Source organism: Candoia aspera, chromosome 12 (genome assembly GCF_035149785.1).
Source record: "Candoia aspera isolate rCanAsp1 chromosome 12, rCanAsp1.hap2, whole genome shotgun sequence".
Lineage (NCBI taxonomy): Eukaryota > Metazoa > Chordata > Lepidosauria > Squamata > Boidae > Candoia > Candoia aspera.
In genome coordinates this window covers 17549664-17575960 of record NC_086164.1, presented here as the reverse complement: position 1 = coordinate 17575960, position 26297 = coordinate 17549664, and the positions used below count along the sequence as shown (strand labels likewise).

Sequence of the window (26297 nt, the reverse complement as noted above, 5' to 3'; positions counted from 1 at the left end):
AAATGAAGAAACAGGACTACAGATATTCTTTTTCTGTATTATATATGGTATTAAAGTTCAGTTACAGGAGAAACAGTCATTAGAATGTTTAAAAATGTGTTTTATGGGTGTAGAGAGTAAGGAAGATGGCCTTGATGAAAATATGCAGGAACCGTTTCCTAGGCAAAAGGGGCTGAAACAGTTTTTAAGTCCAGAACAAAGAGATAAGAAGTAGCTCAGGGAGGCATCTCCCTGAGGGGAGGAGATACGACATAGTTAGGCTTATATGATTCTGTTATTATAAGCAATCTCAATAAAAGTAGTTTTAGCCTTCCTGTGGAGTTGATTTCCTGGTCTGGTCTACCTAGTGGGGTCGACAATATGTTGCTGTCTTTCATGTTCACAAATAATTGTATTAATTCAACTTCTGGCTATTAGCTCAGTAGCAGCAGTAGGAAAAAATGTGTAGGAAGGTAGGCCTCTTATTAATGGAGTATAAGCTCACCAACTTTTGTGGTGGTAGTTAAATGGCAGATCTTAACAGATCTTACATTACAGGATGGACCAGTTTAAGTCCAGATTATGGGATTTCAGCCCCCAGGCATGAGGGACAATTTAGAGCCTTAGTTTCTACCTCTCTGGTTTATAAGTGGGACAGGCAACCTAATGTCTTCTAAGTGATGTGGACTTCGACTGCTATCAGTCAGCTGGCATAGCCAATGGCAACAAATTCTGGGAGTAATTGTAAAGACATCTGCAGGGTTGACTACTTCAGAAATATAGCATCCTTTTTCTAAAAGAGTACCCTTGTGATGTATTGCACCAAATCATCTGGAATGTCCAGGTTGGGCCAGGATAATCTATAAATATGTACAGTCATAATCCTGACCCCAAACATCTGACCATTCAAATCATAAGGATCCAGCAATACTCAGCTGAAATGTGCTGAGCAGATCAATGGAAAGATAAGTGTTGGGCCTTGTCTATTCACTTCAGAAAAAGTTGAAGAGTTTTCTACTCTTTTTGAAATGGGAAGGGGCTCGAGCATATTCTTGTTTCTTGTTTGTATTTTTGATGTTTTTACAAGTTGGTAAAGCCCCATGTTCACCAGGCATTTCTTTCAACGTCATCCTGGCTTCAGAAACTTCCTTGAATGCCTATGGGAGGGATAAACACCTTCCCCATCTTCTGGGTTTCACCAGTATTCGCCCTTCTGCCATCTTTAGAGACATCTTCCTTTCCACCTGCCCCAAAATAAATGAATATGTATACATGTGAGCTTATATCCCAAAACTTTTCAGGAGCAAAACTGACAAGAGAGTTTTCCCATGCCTAGAAAATGAATTTATTCTTTGATTTATAGGCATGGGTACAACATTTAATATGTAACCTATAATATCAAATGCTCTTATCCTTGAATCGTTCCTTTTTTATATATAACAAAGAAAAGGCAGATGTTAACTTGATGAATTAGACAGAGGGCCACAGAGTCATTTTTAAGAGAATAGGAAGAAAGAGTTCAATAGATTGGTCCATGTTGCATTCTGATGTTATTTTAAATCAGGAGCACTTACGTTCTGAAATGTGACTGCCAATTTTTATTTAAAACAACAGCCATATTTCAGATATTTAAGACTTTTATCAAAATTGAACATCAAATAGTTAGGAATGGAAGGAGCTGGTGCTGTGGGACATTGGTTCTTGAAACAGTCTTCTGGATTTATTGGCTCTGAGTTCCATAATGCTGGCCAGCATGGCCAAAGACTGTGCAGGGTGTGGGTGTATTATGGGAACTGGTCCAATACATCTGAAGAATATCAGGATTAAGGAAGATTAAGTATGAAATTGTACAGCCCCATTTTGTCTGTAACATTGCCTCATTGAATCCCATACAGAAGAACTCCACAGCCTTGTAAAATATGTTTATGCACTTCCTCTAGCGAGGTGAAATGCAGGGTTAGTTTTCATTGGGTGAAAAGACAACTGGAGAGGATTTCATTTCTTTGAAACCTCCGTGAACTTGCAAAGCAAAAAGCAGAGCCGATGGGAATTAATTGCTCCTAAGAGCAAGCAACCTTGAATTGCTTTACATAATCTTCCCCAGTGCTAGCGCATTCTAAACAGTTTGTTTTATTTAAGATAACCCGTTTTACAGAAGACAGTCATCCATTGGGAGGCTTGTCAGAAGTAGTAGTCCTTTCTCTAAAAATGTCTTCTACTTTGAAGGGTTGTATAATCCAAGTCTGCCAAGATGATCAAGACCTGCAAGAAGTGAAAATAAGGGTTTGCAGGTGCACTCGGCAACATTTGGATACTGGACGGAGCAGGGTGGTGGAATGAATTATTTTTCTTTTTAAATTATAATTTGCATTAGTACACATACTTTACCCTGCACATGTTACACGGAAGTGGTGCCATTTTTTCCGAGCCTAAGCCCACTCTTAGTCATCATTTATTTATTTATTTATTTATATCCCGCCTTTATTACTTTTATAAATAACTCAAGGCTGTGAACATACCTAATACTCCTTCCTCCTCCTCTTTTCCCCACAACAACAGCCCTGTGAGGTGAGTTGGGCTGAGAGAGAGGGACTAGCCTAAGATCACCCAGCTGGCTTCCATGCCTAAGGCAGGACTAGAACTCACAGCCTCCTGGTTTCTAGCTTTCTCCAGTAACGTCCAACTTGCCAATTTTGACCCCTCCCTACGACACTGCTGGTTCCCTCTCATTTCCTCCATGTAAATTCTAATAAACTCGCTCCGATTCCACTACTTATTTCCCTGCTTCTATTAGCCCAGACAGGTAAAGGCTGACTCTCTGAGATAAGCTTCACTCCTGCTGATTACATGGACATATCCATCTTGCTTTCTTGCTGTTTCAGGTCTCAAACTGACACACACACAGTTGCTAGGTGAGGAATCAATTTACTCAAGGGTGAGCAGATAACAGCAGACGAGGGAAGAAATGTAAATCAGCAAAGTCTCTTGGAAAGTAAGCTTGCCTGGGTGGTTTTGCTTTCAACAGGAGCACACAGAAGAGTACAGGTAGTCCTCACATAATGACCATTTGTTTAATGATGGTTCAGAGATACGAAGGGGTAAAAATGTTACAACCCGTCCTCAAAGTTAGAACCATCGCACCACCCCTGTGGTCATGTGATAGTGATTTGGGTGCTTGGCAACTGGCTCGCATTTACAACTGGTTGCAGCATCCTGCAGACATGTGATCACTATTTGCAACCTTACCAGCCAGCTTCCAACAAGCCAAACCAATGAGGAACCACTGATTTGCTTAACGACTACTGCAATTCGCTTAACAGCTGTGGTAAAAATGGTCGTAAAATTGGGTCTGGTCATGTGATGCCTTGCTTAATGTCTGCATGACTTAGCAACCAAAATTCCCATCCCAGTTGCAGTCATTAAGCAAGGACTACCTCTAGTCAAAATCCAGTCCAAAGTTTAGAGAGCCCAGTCAGGTTTGTCAGCCAGTCCAAAGTCAGAGTTTCACGAGCAGAATTCAGAGGAATGACACACCAGAGCAGGAAATCAGACTGTTGTTTCCAACAAGGGGACATGGGTCAGAGCTGCCTCTTGAATCAGGCTGCAGCCAGCTGTCTTTAATCAAAAGATTTACTCCCTTGCTTGGCAAGGAGCCTCATTGAGTATCTTTGCTCTGCCCTCTACTCCACTCACCAGGTGTGAGGGCTGGGAGGCCTTACATCATCCTCATCTGACTGCTCCAGCTGTTCAGGTGGGGCCTGTGTTTGATCAGCCTGAGTGGATTCTTGATGCTGACATTCCTCAGGTTCAGCTGGAGCAGCTTCTTGAGAGTCAGATTCAGAGTTTTAATCCTGGGCCAATAATACACAAGCAATTTCCTCTAGCTTCTATGATCTTTTTTTTTTTAAACCTCTCAATTTTGTCTGTAGTCCAGCAATTTTATGGTGTGTCCCATCTGAGAACTAACCAGGTCCAGCCCAGCTTAGCTTCCAAATTCAGATGAGATTGGCCAGGTGCTGTCACCTATCCAGATGCAGAAGGGACCTCACCTTTCAAAGACTCAAGACTCAGGAACAGCCCATCCTTTAATTAAGTCCCTTGTCACGTCTCATACTTGTCAGGCAAAGTTGTAGAATAAACCCATCCAGAATAATTGGGTCACCCAACCTCCAAACATCAGGCAAGCAGCTTTATCTCCCTATTCCAGACTGAAGCTGGGATCGATCGATAGCAGCTCACCTACAGTCACCCATGAGTTACAGTGTAATGAAGGACATCACCTTCACTGTTTATGAACTCATAAAACGCATGATCTGATCCCTGGCTCAAAAGTCTAATTTCTCAGGCGGCCTTCCTTGTGGAAAACAAGAACAGAAACAGCTCCCATTTTTTTCACAGAGAGGCGAGCTGCCACTGCAGAGAAAATGGTTGCAGCTTTGCAGACCCAACCCCTAAGCTCATCTCCCACTATAATTGTACAATCAGAACTCATACGTAGTTATCACTGCAATTAAAATCGGTGTCTTAGCGATGCCCAATGGGTGAAAAAGAACTCTTGACAGTGTGGCATTCAGTGTTTGAACATAAGTGCAGGTAAAACTTCATAAATGCAGAGGGGGAACAAACCTTATAATATACAACGCAATGTGAGGGGGCTTAACATTGGAAGTGGGGGAAAGTATTATAGGAAACAAGGGAGCAGCAGGGGCCCCCTTTGAAGGCAGAGCAACTGCACGGCAACAGCATTTTCATTGGCGTCTCATTTCTGAAGTTCTTTCTGCCTGCCTTGAAAGCTGAAACAGTCATGATTAACACCCCTGGTTCCAAGTGACATTTTGCACTTTGAACAGACACGCAGCATGAATGACATGCTAAGAATGGGCTACCTGTGAAACAAGAAATTATGTCTGTGGGCCGGGGAGAAGGACTGGCATCGCGTTTGAGTTGCCACCAGCCCCCAAATGCCATTTTGGGCTTGTTCTGTTGAAGTCACCCTTAAGAGAAAGCAATGCTTCTGGCTTTTCCTTCCATTAAGAACATCTCAAAAAGGCAGTGGCTTAATCAGATCTAAGGCCTCCAGACCACATTCCTGGGGATGTGCTGGAGGTTGCTTAAAATACAGAGCTACATGCTGTTCGTCATTACATCTCAAGGTTAGCCTTCATCTTTTTTCTGAAAAAGTCCAGCTCCTCAAACAGCCATATACTTTACTGACAAGCGAAGGGTCAATCTGTTAATAATTCATTTTCTAATGTTTTCTCTCCCTGTTCTTGGCAAGCCATCTTTGCCATTGATGTGCTATCTGGAAAATATTTTTACAGTGGAGTCACAGGGGAAAATAGTCAACACATATGGAGGCTTGCCAGAAATATTCATGTCACATCTGATTTCCCCCTCTGGCCCCCACCCCAACGTGTGGCTTTAGCATCCGTTTGCAATCAGCAGTAGCCACAGGGTGCTGTGGGGAGATGAAAGAATCAGCTATTTCTTAATAGAGCCATTTGCAATCTGGACTCCTCCAGCGGTATGTGGATTACCAATCTTTTATTACCGCGGCCACTGGCCAATCTTGTGGAAAATAATTACAGAGATGTAGTGACACAAGTTAGGTCACAGGAGACAGGCTACAAGTCAATTTACCTTTTTAAACTCAAAATATCCTGGTGATCTCCTGGTACAGCCAAATAAACCATTTGCAAGAAGGGCCCAGTTTAGCTGTTGTTCTGAGGGCTGTTGGAAGTTGATTACAATAAGCTCAGTGGTTGTCTCAGTTGGAGAAAAATATGATCTGCATAAAATTCTGATTTCCCCAAGTGGGAGGGGAGTTTAATTAAGAGGCATTTGAATGGGTTTCTATAGAAACATGGGTAGAAGAACATATGGCCCCTTGAGGCAACTGCTCCATTACTATGGGAGCATAATTTTAGGTCATCATACTAAATTGACCTTTGAGAACTTGGGGGTTAAATATTGAAGCTTGATGCCAAAACAATTTTTTTTGAAAAGGTGATCTAAGGACCTAGCTGGTTTGAACCTATACAGCTGGTTCCCTAACTCGGTTTAAGTCTTCTGCTGTGTTCATTCTATAGTATCATGGGCTCCTAGCTTGATCATCACTCAGCAGTGCATCAAGTTGCCACAGGATCCTCAGCTCTCCACATCTAGGCAAATGAATAATTATCAAACAAGATTAAAGGCCCAACCTTTGTGGGTGAAAAATTAGGCTTAGCCAAAATATAAAAATTGTAAGCCATGTCCTCATCTCATTCCAGGTCAAGCCGCACCTCGGTATAGACAATCACATAATTGACTTGTTTGATCAAGGAGGGAACTACAATTAGTTTTATAAAAGACTGGAAACCCTTTAGAGAATTTTTGCTGAAAATGGATAAAAATGAACTGCTGATTTTGGGATTTATTGATTAAAAAGGTTTGTTTATGGGAAGAAGGGAACTATGGTATGCAATAAGGGTGGGCGGAGGTGGTAATTACTATGTTTGTAACTGCTGCAAAGAAGATCGGAAATGGCTTCTTTAGATACCTTTCTTTTTCTTTCATTTTTGTTATTCTTCACTTTTTCTTTTACCCTTTTACAATCTTTTCCTTTTTCTATTTCTTCTATGTTTCTGTAGTTTTTTTTAAAAATCTTTGTAAAAAGAAGCCACAAATAGCTTTATCAAGAGATGACATATTTAGCTCCTCTAGCATCTATCTATCTACCTACCATCCATCCATCCACCTTTCACCCATCCATCCATTGGTCATCCTGAGATTCCTAAGATGTGTGGGTGCTACAAATCTGTGGCAAAACCACCTAGTATTTAAAACATATCACTTGCTGAATTCTATGCTCACCAATGCTCCTGACTAATATATTTGATCTTCTCCCAGAAGTCATGGTCTTAATTTGAACAGAACTAGACTTCAGCAAGTGATCTTTGCAACAGAAGAAGAATGCCTTCAATGTTCTCCTTAACCCCCTTGAAAGCTATGCCAGAATGACTGTATCAACAGCTCTGTGGTTTTTGTTGGGGGAAGGCACTCTACTTTATTTAAACATCCCAGTATGGAATTGATGTAGCATGTAATAATTAAAACAGCAGTGGGGAGAATAATACACTTTTGCCTTACCCTCCTATTTTGTATGGCTTCCAAGAGGTGTCCCTCTTATGTCTTCCTGTCTGAGGTGTAGTAGTTTATTTATGAAGATAAGCAGTTGATGGTTTGCCAAAGGGAGTGGTCTTAAACTTCTGCCAAAGATTCTCCCTGGAGACTGAATCAAAGGCCTGTTTGAAGCCCATAGATGCTGCAACTAGGGCTGATTCTGGTTTATGTATATATTTCTTCACCATAGGACAAAAGACCAAACACTGGTCCAATATCAAGCATCTGACTGCAAACCAAACCTGTCATCAGCCATGACGTTATCTAAAGCCAACCACTGATCCAATTTGCAGTAGAAATGCCAGGTAGAAAGCTAATAATGATTAAGGAAGTGATTGAGTGATCTTTCCTACTGTTCTTAAACTGGGTCTTTTAATGGCCAGACCCAATCTTTGGAGAGTGGGGTAGCTTGGTCAATGTTGGTATAAAGTGAAACCAGTATGTGTACCCAGCAATCAAGGTAGAATAAAGTCATAGCTAAGTGCCTTTCCAATTCTCTACTTCCTAGCTGGTTGATCAGTTTAATGTCTCAGCATTCAAGACAAAAAACCAGATAGGCAGACAGTCTGGGTCTGTCTCCCACGAGGAAGAATGAATGTTTTTTCTCCCAAATAAAGCCTGCAAAAACCCGTGATGTGGCCAACATGAGAAGACAGCTCAAGATTCAGTCATAGTGCAGATAATCTCCAAAAATTTACAGACTCATTCATTCTCATTGCTGTTATCAGTTGTTGCCGAATACTTTTTAAAGCATTCTTTTTATCTTCTACTTTGGACTTACACAATAATTTCTATTATAGAATGCTCTAGTGAGGGTTCTCTCTGTAGGCTCAGTATGTGACAGCCAGACTGTTCTTTGTCCTTACACATCCACAGTCAGATTTCATTTGATTTCATTTTTTACTAGTCAGTGTTGGTAACTGTTAACAAATCTGAGTCAGTCCTTCTTATCATGACCTTGGTTGACAAAGATAAGAAAAGAATAAATCTGTGAAAGTTGTTTGGGGTTCGGTTTCTTGGCTAAGAACATCTTTTCCACAGATAACCATACAGGCAGTCCTTGCTTAACAGCCATTCATTTAGTGATAGTTCGGACTTACAACGGTGCTGAAAAAACTGACTTATGACCTGTCCTTGCACTTATGGCCGTCACAGTGTCCCCACAGTCACATGATCACAATTCAGGCTCTTGGCAACCAGTTCACATTTATTTGTATATTCATCACATTTCTTCACCCCCCATCTCGGTAAACATTTATGACTATCACAGCATCGCGTAGTCATGTGATCACCATTTTCAACCTCCCCAGATGGCTTCCAGCAAGCAAAATCAATGGGGAACTGCATGATTTGCTTAACGGACACCTCAAAAAAGGTCATAAAATCGGGTCGGATTTGCTTAATGACCACTTTGCTTAGCGACCAAAATTTTGGTCCAAATTGTGGTTGTTAAGTGAGGACTACCTCTATGCAAGAAGGACTTATTTCCATGTCTAAGCTTGGCCTAATCACAAGGTCTGAAAATAATTTTGGGGAATTTGAAGGCAGGTAGTTGGTATCTAGACAATTCTCAGTTGCAAAAACTCTCCGGTGAGTTAGTAGATGATGGGGGGTTGCTCTACAGACAGTAGCTTGCCCTGGGGCTGCCTGTTTTAAAATCCAGAGGTCTAAGTTGCCAATACATGGCATCAAATGGAGGCCTGCATACCTGCGTTTCATATATTTGGACTGACAGATTATCCAGGGGAATATCTTTATTACTACTTTAAGGATGCTGCTAACTCATTCCCAGACAACATGGGGATTGTAATCCAAGCACACTAGAGGGCACCAGCTGGTGGAGATTGGTTGAATAATATTTATAAATGGAAAGGAATCATACTGTAGATGATGGAAAGGGGAACAAGCATGGACAAGGCATCTCCTACTTGGAAAAAGCATTCCCCTATTCTAGAATAGTTTGCGTGTGGACAGCAGAACACACCTCTCAAATTCATGCTTGCTTTTCTTTCCTCTCTCCCTCCTCCTCGGTTTTTGTAGTGCCATTCCTGTCACAGGAAGAGAAATCCTGTCATCTTACAGTGTTTTTTGAATGCTATCTGGGATGGATTTTGCTGCAGACACTAGAAAGTAGAAAATAGCTATGCTGTCGAAAGATATCTTTAGAAAGCAGCTGCAGTCTGATGTTGGTTTTCCACCCCTCTCCTGCAAGTTTAGTTCCTCTGCCAGCTTAACAGATGTAGAGTCCCTGCTATAGACTTCGAGAAATGTATTCACATGGGCAAAATGCTCAGTAGCTTCTCTGAATCTGTGTCCTGGTTTTCCAAGTGCCAAGCTAAGGGAGAAATCTCACACTATTCAAAACATCAGTGATAAGCTGACAGCATACAGGAAGCTGCACAGGCTGGGAAGTCGGAGGATGAAGGTCCAAAACCTTTGGTAGCCCCGGCTCAATGCGAAAGATGAATGATGTATCTGTTCTCCTAGATTCAATCCAATCAATAAATCATTTATCTTTTCTTGTTTTGCAGACTCTTTGAAACTCTTCAATCTCTCTTCTGGTCTGTGTTTGGTCTGTTGAATCTCTACGTCACGAATGTCAAAGCCAGGCATGAATTCACGGAATTTGTTGGGGCCACCATGTTTGGCACATATAACGTCATCTCCCTGGTGGTTTTGCTAAACATGCTCATTGCAATGATGAACAATTCCTACCAGCTGATAGCAGTGAGTTCACACATTGGTGCCCCTTCCGCTTGCCTGAACGATGCATTCAGATGGATGTGTGTCTGGAGCTAGCAGCCATATCAAGATCTGCAGCAAATGTGCAACTCATTCGCTGTGTTCTCAGGTGGCATTGCTTGTTAATACCATTTAATGGTGGTAATGCAGCAGACAATTTGTGGCAATTGGCAGAGGGTGGGGAAATGGGACGGGAACTTTCCAGACATGCACACACGTACAGTATTTACAGGGATATTGAATATATACAGTGGCCTTAGCTTAACAAACGATTCCTATACAACTCTATACATACACTTTCAGATGGAGCTTTTTGCAGTGCCTTAACTGTTTCCCTCCCTCCCTCTTTCTGTGCTTTTACTTCTGGGCTCCCTTCTATCTCAGGCAGGAGAGCAAGAAGAGGGAGAAATCATTCATTTCTGGAAGTTTCTGGGATTCCAGCTCCTTGCTCCAGCCATCCTCACTGGCTTCTGATCTGTTCTCCAAAAACTGCAGCCTTTTCCACCAGTGGATTTCTTTCAGGTCCTGCTTGCTCCTACTGGTCTCCAACTGCAGATCCCTCCTCCTTGACACACACAGTGTCACCAGCCCACGCCATATAAAAACAACTCTTGGGAGGCCCAACATGCTGCTTCTCCACTATTTAATGTTTCTGCCCTTTTATGTATTTATAGCTGTATGATGGGTGCTTTAATTAAGCATGACGCTTCCTGTGATACTGAACCTGATTTTGGCCCACAAGGGAGAAAAAAAACTCTAACCTTGAGACCTCTGCATCATCCATCAGGGCATCTCAGCCTAATGGAGCTGTATATTGCAATATACAACTGCACCACTAAATCAAGCCATGCTGTAGACCTCAAATATCTACCAGGAAGCCTTGTTCTCTGCTATGTTATGGGCATTTTGTGGACCAATGGTATGCATACAGAGAGCCAGTTTGGTGTATGGTTAAGGCAACAGGCTAGAAACTGGGAGACTGTGAGTTCTGGTCCTGCCTTGGGCACAAAGCCAGCTGGGTGACCTTGGACCAGTCCCTCTCTCTCAGCCCTGGGAAGGAGGCCAGGGCAAACCACTTCTGAAAAAACTTGCCTAGAAAACTGGAGGGACTTGTCCAGGCAGTTGCCAGGAGTCAAAAGCTGACTGGAAGGCACCAAAAAAAAAAAAAAGTCTGCGTAGAAATCCCAGCAATATTTTGCAGGCCCCAGAGCCTTCCAAGATTACATTACTAAAATTTACTGGCAAATTGATGCTTTTCAGTGGTGCAGTTTTTCAAGTATTTTTAGGGACAGGTAAAATAGATTCAAGCTTTAATGCACCTGTGCTTTCTTAATAGAATAAAACCTTTCTACTCACCCCAGAACAAACCTATTGAAAAACTGGGAAAAAGCCAGGCTGGAAATGCCAAGTGCCTCCAATAAAATAAAACTAAAATGTGCTTCCCCTAGAACCCACCCTTGTTTCATGCAGTGGGCTTCTTGCTTCCTCCTGCTCCTTTTTAAAAGTACCAAATGAACATGTGTTTGCCATTTGTCTATCACTTTATTAAGTTAAGAAAAGAAAAAGGGTTTCATTATATTTTTGAAAACTCCAGGTTTCAGTATATGTGTGTATATGTAGGTATGTATTTCTTGGTGACATCACAGAAGGCCAGTCAGTCATTGCCGTTTGCAGTCAGTTTCTCCTGCAGCCTTGGAGAAATGTGGGAATATTGCTTTTTGGGGTTCAGTCCTAGGGATAAATAGATAGAGATGGAGAATATGGAAACTGAAGTGATGGAGATGGAGGAGCTATGTAGAGAGGAAGGTGATGGACTTGGCATTGGTGGAGATAGAGGTGATGATGGTGATAGAAATAGGGGATACTGAAGAGGGAGGAGATAGGTTGGTGTTAATACATTTGGGGTATTTGCACAATACATTGGTTCATAAAGTAACCAAACCCACAAAGGTTAAAACTACTTGAAAGGTTAAATCTAACTAAATTTAACATGTGGTATGAATTTAGCAGCTAGATTTGGTTAAGTGTGTAACTCATGTAATATGTCTTCATTCATTCATGCCCTGCCTTGTCTTCAACAGTTCATGTTGGCCCTCATAATATGCCAGGCTTCATTAATACCCTGCAACAACAGTGAGGTAGATTAAGCGGAGATATAGTGGCCAGCTCCAAATCACCCAATGAGCATAGACCTGGGTCTCTTGTTCGAGTCTAATTACTGAATTAGACTGATTTACACTGAATTACTGGTCACTGAATTTCACTGATTCTTTCTTCTTCCTGTAAATGGGTTTTCAGATGTTCCCATCTCCTTGCAGTGAGAACAAATGCAGTGCAATGACAAAGAGATTAAGCTGTTCAGATTTCTATCCTGCCTTTCCCCAGGATCAAAAAGAAACTACATAGGAGTCATTCATCATTTTATTTCCATGTGAGATAGGGTGTGCTGAGTGAAAGAAACTGGCCCTAGACTCCAGGCAGAGAAAGGACCTGAACTTGGGTCTCCCCTGTCCTAGTCCAACAACCTCATCACTACACCACATTACACAGGTGAGGTTGGCTTCAGACCATCTCACATGAGCATGGCCATATTTTCACTTGGTTCTGATCACATGAGATGGTCCTGAGATCATCTTTAGACTGGAGATAAGCTCCAGTCTTCCCATCTACAATATGGGATTGATAATGCAGACCTACATGTATCTGCATTATTGGATTGTAAGGATTGTGGAGATTGATGTTACTTTAGAATCTGTTTTTAGCTACATTTCCCATGGAGTCTATTATAATAAATAGGACTTTGATTCTATCAGACTGTGGAACAGTGAAAACAGTGAAAAGCAGAATTATTCTGTCATCCCTGCTGGAAGAGAAGTGGCTTTGTGGCTTGCCCCAGTTGACTCTTAACTTGCAGCTATTTCATCATGCCACATGAACTATTCATAGCCGAGTGGATTATGATGCAAGTTAGAACTTTGGGGCCTGGTGCTTGACCTTGCTTCTGTTGTGCCCTTAATTCTCTTTCTTCTGTGTGGTGTCTTGTAGAACCTGATCTAGAGATCAGGAGTTGTCTTACTATTGTTCCATGGGAGCTATTTAAAGTAAAAGTACATCAGCTAGATAAGGGTAAGGCAGTCTTTCATGACACAGTCCCCAGGGAAGTTCAATAGAAACTGAAGAGAAAATCAACCTGTTAGAGAATTGTTGAGTGTGTTGTGCCTTCAAACTCTGTCCCTGTTTTAGTCACAGCTTGCTTGCTTGAATACCTAAATATAGATTGATGTGGCCTTTCAGCCTCTTGGTATCACTGGGTGTTTGGTAAGGCCTCATGAAAAGCAAAAGCAGAAACTTTCCTTCTCTCCCTCTGTTCATGCTGGAAAAAGCGCCTTTCTTCAGTTTATTGAGCCCAGGAGGTTGATGTTCAGACCAGCTCCAAAGGATGTGGTCTGAACATCCTTTGAAAGACTTGCCTTCTTTCCAAGCCACTTTAGAAACTCTCTGAAAGATCTAACTTTCAGAGACTGTCTCAAGTGGCTTGGAAAGAAGGCAAGTGAGTCTTCACCAGAGGTAGTTGGCAGCTAGGAAGATTCAGCAGTCTCCATGTGGCTCTTTCCTTTCATGGCAACCCTGGTGGGTCCATATAGCCTTTTGCAGCCCAGGATCAGTTGCCTTCCCTACTTTTCTATCATTTGGATATTGGCCATGTTGTGAATTATTGGGCTCATTGTAATGCTAAGGAATTGTCACCTCCCCGGGTCAGGAGCCTGGCAGGTTTCTGATGAGGCTGCAGAGCATAATGAAGCTCAGGACATCTTACTTCAAGGGAACTCGTGGCACCTCTTTTCACCAGCTGAGTATGTAAGCCCTCTATCACCTGAAAACTCCAGTTCAGATTTGTAGATTCTGCAATTTGTCGGGTGTCTCGGGCATCCCAAAGAGTAAGGGCCGCTTTACCTCTGTTAGGGACAATCAGAGGTGGAACTAAGGAATCACCTGGCTCCTCAGCCTTTTTACGGCCTTGGTTGGGCTCAAGCCAAGGGCTGTGACAGGGATCCCTGCTGAGAGTTTACAACTTGTTGCTTCCTGCATGAATCTTCCAAGTTACTGTAACAGTGTTTTATCCTGCCTACTTCTTTTACTTCTGGAGGACATTTCCAGGCATTATATTATAGACTGCCCTAATTTGCATTTTGAAATCTCTTACTCTGCCCAAACAGAACTAACCTTTTGTCTTCAAAATTGGTGCATCCAGCTAAGAGAATCAGAAACTCACTACTAGTTCAGTTCAAAATGTCAACAGACTTTGCTGAGACCATCAGTGGAGATTATGTTATAGAATATCCTTTCTCTGCACACTTGCTCGGTACGGCTTTCTGCCTGGATAGATTTCTTCATCTATTATCATTCAGAGTGCCACAGAAATATCTTGGCTTTATGAATGCAGATGGAATATGCCATCATGACTACAATGGGCAGCTGATCTATCTCCATGAGGCCAAGGATCAGTATCGCTATCAGTGGCTTAAAGCCACCGTGTTGGTCACGAGGCTGACCCCTCTTGCCAATTTCTCCCTTTGTCACGAATTGAGCAATTTTACAATGGCATTGGCCTTCTGCAGGTTTCTTTGGGCCATATGGGGGAAAAAGAGATGAGTTTGCCACAGTGTCAGAAAATCAGTCAGCCAAGTTTTAAAAGGCCCAGTTTGGTTTCCTGCAGAAGAATGGTGCTTTGCCCAGCTCACACAGGCTATTTGTTTCTATCATTTGTACTCAGTTTTTAAGCTACTTGATGTATGCTGGAATGGGGAATTTTAGAGGAGGTGGTAGCCACTAATTTATAATGTTTAAAAAGGGGATTGGACAGATTCACGGAGGATCATAGCTACTAGTCTTGATGTATTTCTGCTTCTTCCAGAATTGGAGGTAGCATCAACTGAATAACAATTGCTTGGAGCAACAATGGAAGAGGGATACCACCCTCTTGTTGTGTTTCCTGAGCTTTCCGAAGGCATATGGTTGGTGACCTAGATGGGTCATTAGCTTAATTGAGTTGTTTATGGGTTTTATATCACTTCTTGTCATACTTATTGGTTTATCATCATTTTTATTGTTTCTGGTTTTCTGAGTTTTTAAAGGTTTTAGAAACCCTTAATATAGGAAGCATGGCATTCTACTCAGAAAACTTGACCTTCTTGGATGAACCATGAGAAACTGTGATATATATCAAACAGAGATTAAGATTGCTATTTTATTTTTAGTGGAAAAAGAAAAGTGTATCCCTGTAGGACATAGAGGACTCATTTCACTAAGAATTGTAAGTCGGAATGATGGTAGACTGGGTTCATGAGCTGATTTTGCATGTGTTCAAGCTAAAATGGTCTTGGGTAGTCTGTGATTCAGTGTGACATAGGAAACTTAGCCAAGTCTGATTCTTATGCTAAGACACTCATGTTTGGCAATAATATGGTTTACTGGTTCAAGCTGTGTGTGTTCTGTTTTGGTAACCAGGATTTAGTAGATTGTATAAACATAGTAGCTATGATGTGGACTTTTTTTTTTAGACAACCTCTTTTTGGAATATTTGTGGGGATTTCCGAAAGGTGATAGTAATTTCAGCATTTCCGGTGTCCCCCAAATTGAAAAGCATAACCAAGAGGGGGCACAAATGTTTCATATTTGCAAATGTTAATAGGTGTGTGAATATCCTCATTTCACACAAGCAGGGAAGACAATGAACAAGGGATCCATTTGCCTGCTGATGGACACCCCGACCTGTCTTTAAAGAGGCTGTAGATTAAATAATCTTAGTACAAAAGAGAGTTCTGGACAGAACTGGCTTTACCACCATACCTGTCGTCTTATATGATTATGGAGTAGTATGAAAAATGAGACAGCCTTGGTCAGGATGTGAAGTCCTGGATTCAAACTTCAGCTCTACCATGAACTTGCCAGTTGGCTTCAGGCAAAGCACAAGGGAGACAACAAAACAGACCTTTCCTCCAAGGCTTTGATATGGAGCCATTGAAGGTACCATGTAAAGGTTAAGTAGCATTATAGTTGAAAAAAGGTAGCAATATCAGAGGCTTTCTTACTAACGGTCCTCTTTCTCACCAGACCCCCTGCTCTCTGCCCTTGAGTTATACAAGGTGGCCTTGTCTTGAATGGTTCAAATTCTCTCTGCTTTACCAAAATCTGCCTTAGAATTTCTTAGTATCTTCCTCCTCTTCCAAAGGAGTGTTTTGGCTTGTACCTTGTGGTCAGGAAGCAGAATATCTTTCTGTTCCTCCTGATTTGGGAATGACTTTGCTGATGTGGCGGACAAAATTACTGCTGTAATTCCTTACTCTGGCCTCTCTTTAACTCCCTCTGAAACCTCCCTGGCTGCCCATAGTCTCCAGACTGAAAGATTTGCTTGTGACTGAGAGTTAAAGAAAGCCAGGGAAACCAAAGAACTTACGATCTTACCTAGTAGCACTGATGATGTTACCTGGTTGGGCAGTGAAACGTCTGCAAGAAAACCACAAGGCTCAGAGAGCACCAGGGACTCCACAGTTCAACCCTGAGCTACAGAGATTCTCTTCTATTGAAACCAAAGAAGCTGCAGGCCACTAGAGAGAGAGAACCATACCATGCTACACCCATGAGAAGTTCACAGAAATGCTGTTCCCCTTTGAACAAAGCTTCAAAAGCAAACAAAATGACTAGAAATAAATAAATAAATGCTTCAAGCTCGTGGCAACCTCTATCCCAAACCACTGCATCAGAATCTTTGCACAGAATCCCACTGGAGTGGAAGGAAGTTTAATTGTTTCTGAGAACAAACAAATAAGGAATGCCTGAGGACAGCAAAACCCCTGTTTTCTTTTTTGCTAGCCTTGGCCTAATTATAGCTTACCTACAGACTTGAACCACAGCTTTAATATTCATGAGCTGTTGGCCGGGCTTTCCAATGGATTCAGCTGATTCAGTACGTTCTGGCTGTGTTTTGCTTAGGTCTCAGGAATAATTAAATACGCAATTTTTCTCTCTTTGCAAGGCTAACGAGTGATTGATGGCATTTTATCAGCATCTGGCACCGCTTCTGGGTAGGGATGGACAAATCGCTCCAGTTTGGCTTTACTCGGCTTTCCTTCACCCCACCCCTCCCATATTTTCTAACAGTCCCTCATTAGCTTACAATGATAAAAACAAGTCCCATGAAAATTGATTTGCATTTCTGGGTACATTTCCCTTAATGACAGCAGCTCTGTTCCTCAGACACTCTTTTCGAGAAGCCATTTTCTCTTGCATAATTGGGTTTGTCCTTTTTTGGATTCTATCAGCAGATGCTTTTTTTTTCCCCTAAGCAAATTTTGATCCAGAAAATAGCATAGCAAACTTCAGAAAAGGACAGATGCAGTTCAGCTCATATATATCCTCAGAAAGTGTGAATAAATTAATTCCCGTGAAAATATGAACGAAACAGAACATGCCATTCCTGCTTCCAAATAAACCTTCATGCATGGAGGGTTCAGGAATGTTTCTTCCAGCGGTCCTCTTCACCCAGCATCCTTTCCTATTTCTCCTCCTTGATCCCTCTGCTGCTGTCAGCTCATTCACCAGAAGACTGGAAAATGAGAGCAAGTTAGGCTACAAGGAAGGACCAAATGTTATTTTTTTGCAAAGGGCTGGTGAGCAGCTGGTGGACTTGTTCCATTTAATCCTTGAGAAAGAAGAGGTGGTGCATCAGTCCATGCATCTTGCCTTCCTCTAATGAGGTGTAGGTATTGATTGGGTCTAGAGCAGCCTTTCTTGACTTTTTGATCCTGGAGGAACCCTTGAAATATTTTTCAGGCTTCAGGGAGCCCCAGCACATTCAGGCTCAAATATAGACCAGAAGTTACCAAATTATTATATTCGTTTCATGGGTAGGCCTGTAGATACGCATGAACAGTGTTCTTAAACTGAAAATAAAGGATGAAACTTACCTCTTTAAGGTGAAGTTGCCCGAATTTGAAATGTTTTTTTAAACAAATTGTGATCTCCTGGGGAAGCCCTAGTGACCTCTCGTGGAACCCTAGGGTGCCACGGAACCCTGGTTGAGAAACCCTGGTCTAGAGGGCTGGCAAATAAGAAGCACAGAGGGTAGGGACAATGACCTTGATGGAAATATGCAAGAACTGTTGCTTCAGCAAAAGGGGTGAAACATTTCTTAAGCTCTGAGAAACAAGATTGTATTCAGAAGTGACTCAGTCAGATGCTGCCCTGATTCAACAGGGGAAGGAGGTCCAGCATAATTAGACTCACAAGCTTCTGTTATTAAAGCTACTCTCAACAAAAGTAACTTTAGCCTCCCTGCAGAGTTGATTTGCTTAGTGGGGCTGACAGTAGGGATAACAGTGGCGAAGAGCAGCAAATCCTTTTCTTTTTCTTAAACATTTAGCATGCTGGCTGGGGAATTCTGGGAGTTGAAATCCACCCTTTTTAAAGTTGCCAAGGTTGAGAAACCCTGCTCTGGACTTTGTGCACTAGACTAGTGAAACTCACAGCAGCTCTCCAGATGTGCTCAGTCGATCTGGGACTCTCAGCTCCCATGTTGCTTTGATGTTGCCCCCATTCATTTTGATTAAACCCTGCTTTTAAAAAAAAGTGTGGGGGGGTTTATGGATGTGCTCATGAATGTCTACATATTAGTATAATAAATCAAGTCAAATCAATCTGTTAAGGTCATAGACCAGCAGAAGAGAATGGGGCATTGTCATTAAGAAGAAACCTAAAAATGTAATAGTATATCACAGCCTTATACAATATAAACTGTGTGTGTGAAATACAGAAGGTATAAAAGGTATTTTTAAAATGAGAATCTGAAAGGACAGATGGAAGCATTAGAAGGATGTAGGGGAATTAGTGCCACAATATATCAAAATGAAGTCAGGAAGCAGTAACCTATGGAACCCACATTGCTGAAGCTATTTTGTTCATTTATTTATTTATTTATTTGGGGGGTGGAATAGACTAGCATTATCTGGCATTTATGGGTTAAGTAGGGGGAAACTGTGAAGCATGAAGAACATGAATGAGAATTAAGTCTAGACATTCTTCAAGTTAAAACGGAATGAAAATGTGGGATCCAGGAGATGTTCCCCAACCCAAAGGATAGAACAGAAATTTCTCCCTTTTCCAGCCGCAGCCATCAAGAGTCTCTTCCTGCACACAAGCCTTGCAAAGGAAATAAACTGATTTGGAAGAAGCAATGGTTTTGCCAGCTCTGGGCTGGCCCTCATCCTTAATTCAGACCCGACAAGCAAAATTTATGTTAGCCCTTGTTGCTGAATTAATTACACAGGATAAGATGCACATCCCTCTTCCATTTTTGGTCACCCCTTTCTCTCTTGACCCCCCTCTCCACCAAACTGGACACACATCATTAAAAAGACTTGCCTGGGAAGGTAGCCAACTGCTAAAAGAAGAGCTAAAAAGAATTTATAAGTGACATAATCTACATCAGCTATTACTGATGATGCTTATCAGGAATGTAATAATCTCGGGCCACAAGAATCAATGAGGCTTGCAAAATTTGGCCAGTAACTTCATTTCTGAAGACAAGAATGTTCAAGGGTACAAATTAGCTGCCGTCTTTCCATAAGGAATTTAGTAGCAAGAGAAGGAACAAAAATGTGCCATCAAAAATGTGCCATTTACACCTCTTTCCTCCTGCTGCTTTTAGAGCATCAGCAATTATTTCTATAAAATGATCCCCCCACCCCCAAAGTATGGATCACCATTTTTTCCCTTTGGAGTTCCCAACTCTCCAGCGCGATGTTCTGATTTACCTGGATATTAAAATCTAAATAAACAGGGTACAACTGAACTGGATTTGCACAAAATAAAGAGCTAGACATTTGTGTCTTTGTATAAACAAGCATTTTAAAAAAGATTAAAGCCAAACAGAAATTGTGCTTTCTCCACTTCAGAAAGTTTTGAAAGGCCCCACATTTTCCTTGATGTTCTTTCATGGCCTTTAAGAGATGAAAGCTATTTCATGCACAACCCAAATATGACCAGAATCTGCTGAGCACAAAGGAATATAGGCTTTAATTAGCCCATGCATATTATCCAGACTGTCAACATAGCAAAGCCTTCAACCAGACATTTTTTTAATAGTCCAAGTATCCCCAATTTTCTTCTTCCTTTACAAATACAGCTACAAAAAGAGAGATGAATATTTTACCTAAAGAAGTTCTTAGCTGATGGTAGTGTCGTTGTTAGCGCACCACCATTGCTATTGTTAATATGTAATGGATTTTATCTGTCGATCACACCATTTTAATTTCAACCATTCATAAGATCCCTAAATGGTGGTGCTGCATTTTTATCTGGCTGGGGTAAACATTGGGGGTGGAGGGTGTACATGTGAACCCAGCCACAACTTTGTCCTTGATGTGTATGACACGGATACATTGAATGAATGAAACGTTTGTGACAATTGCAGAGTGCGCTTAGTGCTGAACTAAGAGTACATTTTGCAGCCCCTGGTTGATCTAGGCTAATCTTGAATATCTAAGTGGACCTTGGACGGGTGACCACTAAGATATTCCAGGGCAGTTGGCTAGATGGAGAAATAGACAATCCAGGAAGAAGGCAGTTACAAACCATTTCTGTCTTGTTGCCAAGAAAATACAAATTCAATCCATTTAATTATCTTGATCACTGTCTGTACGAGTGTAGATCCCACAGAATTCTTAGAATAGCTGCAGTATCTGCCAGACAATTGGAAAACAATGAAAATGAAAAATCCTTGGGTTCATTTTCTTTACGGTTGGCTGGATAAAAGAATGGAAGAAATACTCTATCTGGAAAAGAATCCCATTTCAGAGAGGATCAAACAGGACCTGAGAAATAACTCGTAGCTGTGAATTGAGTTGGGCTCCAGCTGTTATGTTTGTTGTGGATGAAGAGAATGAATGGCTTCAACAAGCTTTGGTAGTTCTTCATATACTGCTCAGGGTGGTGGGATGGTAAGAGGGCAGGGGCTGGGACAGAGGCTCTGAGAAACAAGGAGAAATTAAAGTGTCAGAGCGATGTAGCAAATAGGTGCTGGAAAGATCTGGGTTCAAACTCGTCTTCAGCCCAGGAACACCCCAGGGCATGAAGAATGGTCATACTAATGGGGAACATTAGAACTATAGTCCACCTGAAGGGTACTCAGATGCAGAAATCTGGATATTAGGGATTTGTATCCTTATTTCTGTTCCAGACACAAAGTATTTTTACTCTATCCAACCATCATGCCTACCTTTGCCTTAATATGTCCCCTATGCTCCAAAATTATTTTTAGGACACGGATGTTCTTCATGGCAGTTTGTGGTGGCCAAAAGATGACTTACCTTTTGTTCTTTTCTTTCCCATCTCTTCCCATCCAGGACCATGCTGACATAGAATGGAAGTTTGCACGCACAAAGCTCTGGATGAGTTATTTTGATGAAGGGGGTACGCTACCACCTCCTTTTAATATTATCCCTAGCCCCAAGTCATTCTGGTACCTTTGCAAGTGGGTCCACAAGCAGCTGTGCCCATCCCGGGACCCAGAGAATGAACTGAAGCACGAGAACCTGAAGACTTTTACGGTGAGGAGCAGGCTGGCTTTCACTATCTCCTGGGAGAGTCCCTTCCTTTACTTTTGGAAGGCAGGGTGAATCTCTGGCCTGCCCTCTTTGTTGGACCCCAGGTCCCATCAATCCCAGGTCAGATGGCCAGGAATCAAAGGAGGATAGAGGGCAAGACTTTCTCCACATCTGAAAATAAGAAGCTTAGGATCCTTCTCTGATCCCAGGTCTCCATCTTTCTTCTTTCTTCTCCTTCTCCTTGCCACATAAGGAAACCCAAACAGGCCAGATAGGTTGACATAAACATCTGCCTGTTTCCATCATGAAAAGCCACTCTCAAACTACTTGAGACTTTCCATGATGAAACTTGGGCACTTTGGTGAAGTTCAGGGCCTGCAGGACTTTGTATTCTAATATCCACAGTTCCCACTTAGCATCCTGATGCTCGGCACTAGGCTCCTCAGTCCAAAAGAGCATCAGAGAAGCTTAATCAACTGGCACTGATTGAAGCAATGTCATCAAAGGAGTCCAGAACCATAATCTTAGGGGACAACACAGTGATGCTGAGGTGAGCATAAATGGGTTGCTTTTCATTATCAAAGTACGTACCATACAGAGGAAATCAAAGGCATTTGGAATGTACTATGCCTAAGCAGTTCATTTAATTCATTACTTTGCTCCCTTACCACCTCCTGCCAGATGATCTAAGGGTCTGATTTACAAGGGATCAGATCTGTAATTGATGGCTTATTTCCATAAGCTTGCAAAGCCACCAAACGACCATGCATAACTCCTTTGGTCCTGCCAGCTCAGCAACTGGACTCCTTTCCTCTGCCTCATCACGTGAAATGCAGAGTGGGGAGATCTGACTTTAACTAGCACCATCCTGGAAAATTCTGCATTTTCTTCCAACCAACTTCATTCAATTTGATGAAAGGGAATTTGCTTTTGAAATGTCTTTCCAAGGAGAAAAGGATGTTTCTGGGTGAGTGTGATACTCCTGCGCTTACTTAATGCATGGTGGTCAAGGAGTAGGTGTGAAGGACATCCTCTCTTTCTTTTGATAGTCCCCTCTCCAGCAGTCTTCCTGGGTTCCCATGAGTCCATTCAACTCAAGGAAGCTTCTCCTGGTGTGTCTGTACGTGTGTGTGTGAGAGAGATTAGGAAGTGTGAACAGCAAGGGTGACATGGCGCAGGATACAACAGCAATAGTAGCCTTCTCCACCACTTCCAACATGGAAGTCAGCTCAAAAATTCCAGCAAGAAATATTTAACCAAAATTGTCACACCATCCTGGGAATAAAGCTTGCAAAGCAGATTTCAGAATGGCATTAATGACCCAAAGCAGAGATAGGGTTCTTTCTCTAAAAACCTTGGTTGACCAATTAGGAATGTTCTATTCTTTTATCCTCTTCTTTTCACTTGTACAAAAGCTCCCTTCGCTGTTGAACGATGGTTTGAAGTTATCTTTTTATTTCTCAAATTTACCACTGCCCATCTCCCCCTCAAGGAGGGACTCTGGGTGGTTAATTGTTTTTTACAGTAAAAAACAATTAACCATAATATAATACTGTGCAATAATATAAGATAAACAAACAATAAAATGTAAAATATAAATATGCTAAAATGCAATAGAATCCAGATGGCAAGGTTCTCTCTCAAGCCGTAAGCAAAACAGGGCAATTCTAGGGAGCTAGCCATCCCCAGGAGGAGCTGTTCTCCTTCCCGCCCCAGGCATGATGACAGAACCAGGTTTTTAAGTTTTTGCGAAAGTCGAGGAGCCATGGGGCCTGTCTCAACTCCAGGGGCAGAATGTTCCACAGGGCAGGCGCTACTGCAGAGAAGGAATGCTTCTGTGACCCCACCAGATGGAACTCTCTAGCAGATGGGATCCGTAGCATGCCCTCTCTGCACGTCCGGGTGTGGGAAATGGATGGGCAAAGGTTTAAAGTTATACTTCCACCTGTACTAGCCAGAGTGAAGGCTAACCAGGTTTCCCATTTTAGCCAAGAGGGGAATTACAAGTTGAAAGGGGTTCAGAAATCTCATTAGAATGAATGTCAATTGCACTCAGACCAGATGTCATGCTGAAGTAGAGCATGAATGTTGAAGGCAGGGAATGGAAGTGGGAAATGGATAGACAAAGATGGAGGAAGTTATGGAAGAGGAACACCCATTCCCAATAGAGAATCCCAGGAAGATGGGGAGGAATCTCAGGTTAGGAATTCATTAGACCAGTGTGGGGAATTCCCCATGGCTGGGGAATTCTGGGAGTTGAAGTCCACCTATCTTCAAGCTGCCAAGGTTGAGAAACACTGTATTAGATTGTAGATCTTTGTTAATAGATTTTAAGCGCTAGTAATGCACAGATTATGTGGCCTATGGAGTTCATCACTACAAGATGCATTTGGTGATTTTGAAAGAAGTTATAGAAGAGAGAGAGCATACACATAGGGGTTCAAAAGCAGTTTATGTCCACCAGATGATCCGTTCTAAGACAGCAGTACAGTTTTTTTAAAAAATTATTATTCATAAGCAGCCTTTTATAGTGAGAGAACTGAAAATCTAATGGCTGTTTCATCTCTATACATGGATTACATTTTTCATTCCAGGAACGTCATGCGGACAATTTGATTCAGAATCAACATTACCAGGTAAACAATTTCATTCTTTACACTGCTTTGTCAAATGTCCTTGGATCTTCTGTGGCAGCCTTCTCAAACCTGGTGCCCTTGATAAATGGGCTTTCGGGAGCTATGGGAGTGATAGTCCTTCCCATTGAAGGCACGGGTTGAGGAAGGCTATGCTATGGGCTGAACTTGAAAGAGATATGTTAATTATTTATATTATATACATATAATCTGCCTTTCTGATGAATCTGATTTCCTCTCCTAGTTCCAGCTCACTTACTTCATTAAAAAAAAGTACTTCTGAATGACTCGACTCCATACCACACAGGGGTGTCCCCAAAAGGGCTCTCAAAAAACTCAAGATGGTGGCTGCAACCATATGTCAAAACCCCGTGCCCTTTTTGTTGAGGTTTTCCTACTAACGATTAAGACTGCTATTATACCTAATCATTTGGCCAGGTGAAGGGGTTGTATTTGATTGTCTCCTCGCACGTGCTTCATGCAAATCGCATGGGGGGAGGAAACCTGCCCGACTTGTTCTTACTTCCTCTTTTTTTTCTCTGCCGGCAATGTAGCCAAGCAAGGCTTGCTCCAAACGGGGAGCTATGTCCTTTAAATATGTTTTGTTTTTTGTTTTGCTTTCTGTAAATAAATTATTTTTATAGAAATGCTTGGTGTGTGACTTTTTTGACCTCTCCTGGGCTAAAGGCTTTCCCAGCATCTGCCAACAGGTTATGTGCCCAGTGAGCAACACAGTAAAACCCAGAGAGATCAGCTCCACACCTCATGCACAATTTAAAGGCAGGTAGCAAAGACCTGTGAAGATTTTCTTTGGAGCCGCCTGGAGATTTTCCAGCAACTGCCGGTCTACAGGACAAAGAAGCTAGCTGAGGTGACTTGCAAAAGAAGGAAGAAGCCATGGCTACCTCCCAGCCCTCAGCGATGCCTCTGGAGCGCCTATCAGAGACCAACTATTTGAATTGGGCCCTGAAGATGGAGATGTATCTTCGCAGAGAGAATCTTTGGCTGCCAATTGGTGAGCAAACCCCCCAAAATCCCAGTGCTGAATGGCTGAGACAGGATGAGCAGGCTAGAGCCACCATTATCTTGGGAGTTGAGGACAATCAGCTAGTCCACGTGCGAGGCATGCAGTCTGCAAAGCAACTTTGGGACGCTTTGAGAGACTTATATGTAAAGGCAACAGCAGGGAGTAAAGTTACTCTGACGAAAAAGCTGTACAGAGCCTACCTTGCAGAAGGAGATAGCCTTCCTGAGCACCTGCATTATATTCAGCAGCTGTTTGTTGAGTTGCAGGAGAGAGGAATGGAATTTACACCTCTCACAAAATCCTATATCCTCCTGTCCTCACTAAATGAAACATGGGACACGCTGATTTGTACCCTGGAGGCTATGCCTGAAGCAGACCTCACCCCATCGTATGTTACACAGCGCTTACTCGCTGAATGGGAGAAGAGAGAGGAAAGATCCCCCCCCCCATCTCTTCTGGAAAGCTGCAAGACCAGAAAATGAGGGAAAAGAAGGGAAAGGAACCTGAGGCCACAGTGCTAGCAAGCCAGCGATGCTTCATTTGTGGTTCAGCTGGACATTTGCAAAGAGACTGTGCCATGAGACCCAAGAGTAGAAAGACAGAGAAGAAAAACACAAGGGCAACACAGAAGAAGGCTCTTCAGACAACCCAAATTGCACAGGTTGCTGAGAAGGGTAATTCTGATGTATGGGTGTTAGATTCTGGGGCCAGTTGTCATTTATGTAATTGTAAAAGCTCTTTTGTGTCACTGTCTAAAACTGAAAGACAAAGTGTATCTTTGGCTGATGGGTCTGTGACCAAAATTATGGGACAAGGTGACTTGTATTTATCCTGCTTGGGAGAAACTGTAAAAGGTGTGTTGTATGTGCCAAATTTACAATCAAACCTTTTATCTGTGGCACCATTGGCTGCAACAGGGTATATCATAACATTTAAGAAAAATGGTTGTTACGTAAAAATGGGAAATTGTGTGCTACTGGTATGTTAAAAGACTCCTTGTACATTGTGCAAAATGCAAGGAAGCCAAGCTGCAAGGCTGCAGTTGGCAACACTCCATATCATGACCAATGTGTACACCTGATGCACAGGAGATTTGGTCATGCTAATTTCAAGTATATAGCACAAATGCCACAGCTGTGTGCTGACCTA

General features: G+C 42.1%; 1 protein-coding gene across 1 annotated transcript in view; it reads left to right on the top strand.

The window, feature by feature from the left end:
• TRPC5 (transient receptor potential cation channel subfamily C member 5) overlaps positions 1 to 26297 on the top strand; it is a 132269-nt gene that overhangs the window by 96095 nt on the left and 9877 nt on the right. The window contains exons 6-8 of the mRNA XM_063313359.1: positions 9675 to 9870; positions 21288 to 21491; positions 24083 to 24124. Of these exons, the coding sequence (XP_063169429.1) occupies positions 9675 to 9870; positions 21288 to 21491; positions 24083 to 24124 (442 nt within the window). The remainder of the gene's footprint in view (positions 1 to 9674; positions 9871 to 21287; positions 21492 to 24082; positions 24125 to 26297) is intronic.